At 31.1% G+C, this 5,663-nt stretch overlaps 1 protein-coding gene across 2 annotated transcripts in view; it reads left to right on the top strand.

Annotated features, from left to right (window-relative positions):
- The window catches only part of LOC107702742 (origin recognition complex subunit 2-like), a 10,095-nt gene that overhangs the window by 1,064 nt on the left and 3,368 nt on the right, over nt 1-5,663 (top strand). Inside the window, exons 2-10 of one of the 2 annotated variants that reach the window (XM_016505184.1) lie at nt 107-256; nt 375-461; nt 586-678; nt 767-798; nt 886-943; nt 2,000-2,175; nt 4,484-4,582; nt 4,658-4,767; nt 4,848-4,980. In XM_016505184.1, the coding sequence (XP_016360670.1) occupies nt 107-256; nt 375-461; nt 586-678; nt 767-798; nt 886-943; nt 2,000-2,175; nt 4,484-4,582; nt 4,658-4,767; nt 4,848-4,980 (938 nt within the window). Of the gene's footprint in view, nt 1-106; nt 257-374; nt 462-585; nt 679-766; nt 799-885; nt 944-1,999; nt 2,176-4,483; nt 4,583-4,657; nt 4,768-4,847; nt 4,981-5,663 lie in introns of those variants that run through there. The other variant, XM_016505252.1, reaches the window with a different exon arrangement.

Genomic DNA, 5,663 nt, shown 5'->3' on the forward strand with positions numbered 1-5,663 from the left:
GTGTGTGAGTGTGTGTGTGAGTATAGTGTTACCAATGTTTTTCAGTGTCTTTATGGATAGAAACTGATTACTGATGAAAATCTGATGTTTTGTGTTATGACTCTAGATATAAAAGCAGCTAATGGATCCGTACAGACGCTGGTGACCCTAAAAACCCCGCAGAAATCCAAAAGATCTGAGACGGAAGAGGATGATGATGATGAAGAGGTGATAAATGAGCAGAACTATGTGGACGCTCTGTGCACCGGATCACAAGGTGACCAATAACAGACAGATAATGCACCGTTTTCACAATACAAGGATCAGGCAGCGTGAATCATGATGATTTCGGTTGTGTTGTTACTCTAGCTTCTCATTGGTTGTTTATGTCCCAGATGAGAGTGAAAAAGCCACGGTCACCACAGCATCATCTGTCTTCTCGTTTCAGACCATCAAACGGGGCAATAAAATGGCTCAGATGGGTGAATAAGCACTGAATTGTTTCATAGGCTGCATTTCAATTTGCATACACGCTAAAAGTACATATTTCTGAGTGTGTTCTAGATGTCGAGCGTGATGATGTTAGTGTGTGGTGTGTTTGTGTAGCCTCTGAATGGGCTCGAACGCCTGGAAAGAGAGTGACCTTCTGCACATCAGACACAAACGAGGACTCGTCCAGCCCGACACGCACCGCTAAAAGTCTGTTTTGATCCTGCAGTTTGTTTTCTTCTCTCTTTCTCAGTTTAAAGCCTGACTGACTCTCGTTTTCTCTGTTTGTCCACTGCAGAATCAGCCAATCAGAACAAAACCCCTCAGAAGGTGAGCCGACGGCTCTCTGTGTCAAAACATTATGCGGTTGTGTTTTACTCACATATGTGTGTGTGTATATATCTATCATCTGCTCAGGGAAAGAAGGTGCAGTTCATCTCCACGACACCACACCGACTGCGCAAGAGACTGTCAGGTTTGTTGGTTTTTAATATTTAACATTGGGAAGATAGACAACATAATGACAGTAACACATCAATAAAGTGCAAAATATTATTTTAATGCACTATTTACCATGCAATATCTCTTTCTTCCAAAAATAAATAAATAAACACTAACAGAAATGAACTGAATAATTATTAAATAGGCAAATAAATTCTTTTTAAATTCCATAATAAATGCATATAAATTGCATAAACATTATGCATTTACAAATAAATGTCTTCTAAATACTTGTAATTAAATACAGTATAAAAAGTAAACCGTATTTAATTTATCTTCTTCCAAAAATAAATAAATATTTACAATATTTAAAAGAATAATAGCTGAATAGGCAAATAAAGTTCACTTTAATTAAAAAAATTAATAAAAAATGCACATAAATTACCTATACATACTTTTAGGCTTGCATAAAAGAATTATAATTAACAAATCTATATTTGTAGAATTATAAGAAGTTATTAATAATGTATTAATATTAATGTAAAAATATTAGATCTATGACAACATAAAAAAGCAAACAAAATTAAACGGGTCTTCTAAAAATAAATAAATACTAACAAAATGTAAAAAAAAAAAGAATAACTAAGTAATAGGCAAATAAAGTTAATAATATAAATGCACATAAATTAACTAAACATTATGCATTTAGGCTTGCGAATAAAAGTCTAATTAACAAATCATTATTTGTATAATTATAACATTATAATAAATTATTAATATTAATGACAAAACGATTATTATATTTATTAAAATTTTATTTATCTTAACAAAAGAAAATCCCGGAGTTTGCCCATTTATTTACAATCATATTTTCTCTACCTATTACATTTTTCTAAGAAATAGTAATGTTTCTAATATGCAGGGCATTAGTAGCGGTATATAATTGGTTAAAACAACCGTTTAAACTCCACCTTAAATGACATTCATGAGTACGTTTTACTTCTGTAACTTCTATCTATCTGTGGCATTTTTCAATAGTGAAAGAGGATATTAAACAGAATATTAATGTGTTGTTGTAATTGTCATGCAGCTCCAAACCTGCGTTCAGACAACGAGAGCGATTTCTCCCCCTCAAACTCTGAGGATGATGATGATGCTGAAGAACACGAGGGGAAGAGGGACATACAGACCAAAACACCCAGTAAAAACACGTCCGCTGCTGCGCTCTATAAGACGCCCAGTAAGAAGGGCAAGAAAGCGGCAGAGGTGAGCGTCTCATCCTGACCTTTGACCTTCAGACCGTCTGGATGAGGGTCCAGATGAGTTTGTGACTAACTAATTGTGAATTAGTGTTTGTTACGCTTAAAACACCTTAGCAACCTGTAAGTTAGTAAGTAAGTAATATAATAACGATAACTAATAACTATTATAATAAATGTAACTATAATGATTACAATAAATATTATGATAAATGTAATTATAACTAAAGCTGTAATGGTAAAAATAATGATAAATGAAACTTATAAAATGATAACTATAATAATAACAATAACTATAATGACAATTTTAACGATAACTATTAGTGTTGTCACGGTACCAAAATTTCAGTATTCGGTACCGATACCAGTGAAAATCCACGGTTCTCGGTACCAATTTCGGTACCAAAGCAAAACACAAAAACATGCTAATTGAACAACATTTTTATTAATAACGTTAAACAAAAATTAAATGTACAAAACCAATGCCATTCTTTATACTTATTTAAAATTGTTTCAAGTTTTTCCACAAGTAATAAAAGTATGAAAAAAGTAAACAAGTTTCACCCAAAAGTTTAGTCATAGTTCTGCTGCCGCTGAAAAACATCTGTAAACTGTTGTCTGTTTTAGGGTTTGCTGGTGTTTTCAGGATCTTCCTCAGTCTGCAGCTGTAAAAGGATAGCTTTCGGATAGCGCATCAAGAACCGGGTTGACCGGGTACTCGGTACCACCGGTACTTAAGAAAACCTGGTACCGTAACGTTTTCATTTTTTTAGTACCGACTTGGTACCGAAATACCGGGTCTTTTGACAACACTAATAACTATTATAAACGTAGCTATAATGACAAATTTAACGATTACTGATAAACGTAGCCATAATTACAAATTTAATGATGACTATGATAAACGTAACTATGACAATTTTAACGATAACTATGATAAATGTAGCTATAATGACTAATTTAACGGTAACTATCATAAACGTAACTATAATGACAAATTTAACTTTAACTATGATAAACGTAACTATAATGACAGTTTTAACGATAACTATGATAAATATAGCTATAATGACAAATTTAACATTAACTATGACAAATGTAAATATAATGACAAATTTAAAGATAACTATCATAAACATAACTATAATGACAAATTTAACGATAATGATAAACGTAACTATAATGACAATTTTAACGATAACTATAATAAATGTAGCTATAATTACAAATTTAACGATAACTATCATAAACGTAAATACGACAAATTTAACTATAACTATGATAAACATAACTATAATCACAATTTTAACGATAACTATAAGAAATGTAACTATAATGACAAATTTAACGATAATTGATAAACGTAGCTATAATGACAATTTTAACAATAACTATGATAAACGTAACTATAATAACAATTTTAATGATAACTATCATAAACATAACTATAATGACAAATTTAACGTTAACTGACAATCGTAGCTATAATGACAAATTTAACGATAACTGATAAACAACTATAATGACAATTTTTACGATAACTATGATAAATGTAGCTGTAATGACAAATTTAACGAAAACTATAATAAACAACTGACAAATTTAACGATAACTATGATAAACATAACTATAATGACAATTTTAACGATAACTATGATAAACGTAACTATAATGACATATTTAGTGTTAACTATGACAAACGTAACTATAATGACAATTTTAACGATAACTGAAAAAATGTAACTAAAATGAAAAATGTAACATTAAATATGATAAAGTAGCTATAATGACAAATTTAACGATAACTATGATAAACGTAGCCATAATGACAAATTTAACGATAACTATGATAAACGTAGCCATAATGACAAATTTTACGATAACTATGATAAACGTAACTATAATGACAATTTTAACGATAACTATGATAAATGTAGCCATAATGACAAATTTAACGATAACTATGATAAACGTAGCTATAATAACAAATTTAACAATAACTGATAAAGGCAACAATAATGATAAACATACAGGTAAAACAACCTACAATGTAAAAAAATTTTTTTTTGAAGTTGTAAATAAAACCAAAATGATTGAAGTTTCCAACTTCATAATTTCATATTTCATTCAGTGTTGCTTGCAATTTCTTTGTAATTATTTTTAAAAATGACTAGCGACAACTTTTTTTTTTTTTCAACAAATTTTTTTCAGCATAGGATCACTGCAGCAAGTTGTGCATTTCCATTGTTTTTAACTTCAGAAATATCAAGTCTAGCTCTGAAAGTTTCTCTTGTTGTTTGTTTGTTCTCCTGCAGTCTGATCTGGTGGAGGAGTATTTTGAAGCTCACAGCAGCTCTAAGGTTCTCACGTCCGATCGGACCCTCCAGAAACTCCAGACGCCCAAACTGGACCGGGTCAGTGATCTTCATCTGTCTGTGATTGTGGGATCTGTTTGAGATCTAACGGAGGTGTTTGATTGTGTTTTATAGGAAACTCTGCTCAGCCTCTTGGGTAAAAACCCGCCGTGCTTCGCAGAGGAAATTAAACAGCTCAATGCAAAACACGAGAAGAACTTCAACCAGTGGATGCTGCAGCTGCAGTTGAGTGTGTGTGTGTGTGTGTGAGGATGATGAAGATGCACATATTCATCTTGTGTTTCTCTGTTCATGAATATTTCAGCATGGGCTTTAACATCTTGATCTACGGTTTGGGCTCCAAGAAGCTCTTGCTGGAGAAGTTCCGCACATCCATGCTGTCCGACTACGATCATGTGGTGGTCAACGGCTTCTTCCCCAGTATGACCCTCAAATCGGTTCGTTCGCTGCTTCTGTGTTTCTCTCAGCCACACATAAAACATTATGTTATGCAACAACACTGTTTTGCACAACGTTCTTCATACAGTAAAAGTGTCACGTGACATAACAGCAGTCAACATGACTGTGATATCAACTAATATAACAAACTCAGTGTGAATGTTTCAGTTTGTTCACTGTCTAAAGTCCTGTTCATACCAAGAACAATAACTAATATATAACAATAACTAACAATAAATATAATAACTCTAACAACATTAATAAAGACAAATGTTATGATAACTGTAGTGGTAACTATAAAAATATGTATAATGGTAAGTGTAATAGTAACAACTATAACAATATATATAAAGATGACTATTATGATAAATATAACAATAATTCTAAATATAATAATAACGTTAACAATAACAAAACTGTAATGCTAACAATAACAAAAATATAATGGTAACTGTACTAATAATGATAAATGATAAAGATAATAGTAACTGTACTAATAATTAATAACTAAAGATAACTATAACAATAAATATAATGATAATGATAGCAATAACGATATCGATAAATGTAATCAGTGATAACTAAAGATAACTAACAATAAATGTAATAATGATAAATGTGCTAATAACTATAATGATATATATATATATATATATATATATATATATATATATATAATATC

This window comes from Sinocyclocheilus anshuiensis, unplaced genomic scaffold, assembly GCF_001515605.1.
Source record: "Sinocyclocheilus anshuiensis isolate Anshui unplaced genomic scaffold, SAMN03320099.WGS_v1.1 scaffold21, whole genome shotgun sequence".
Lineage (NCBI taxonomy): Eukaryota > Metazoa > Chordata > Actinopteri > Cypriniformes > Cyprinidae > Sinocyclocheilus > Sinocyclocheilus anshuiensis.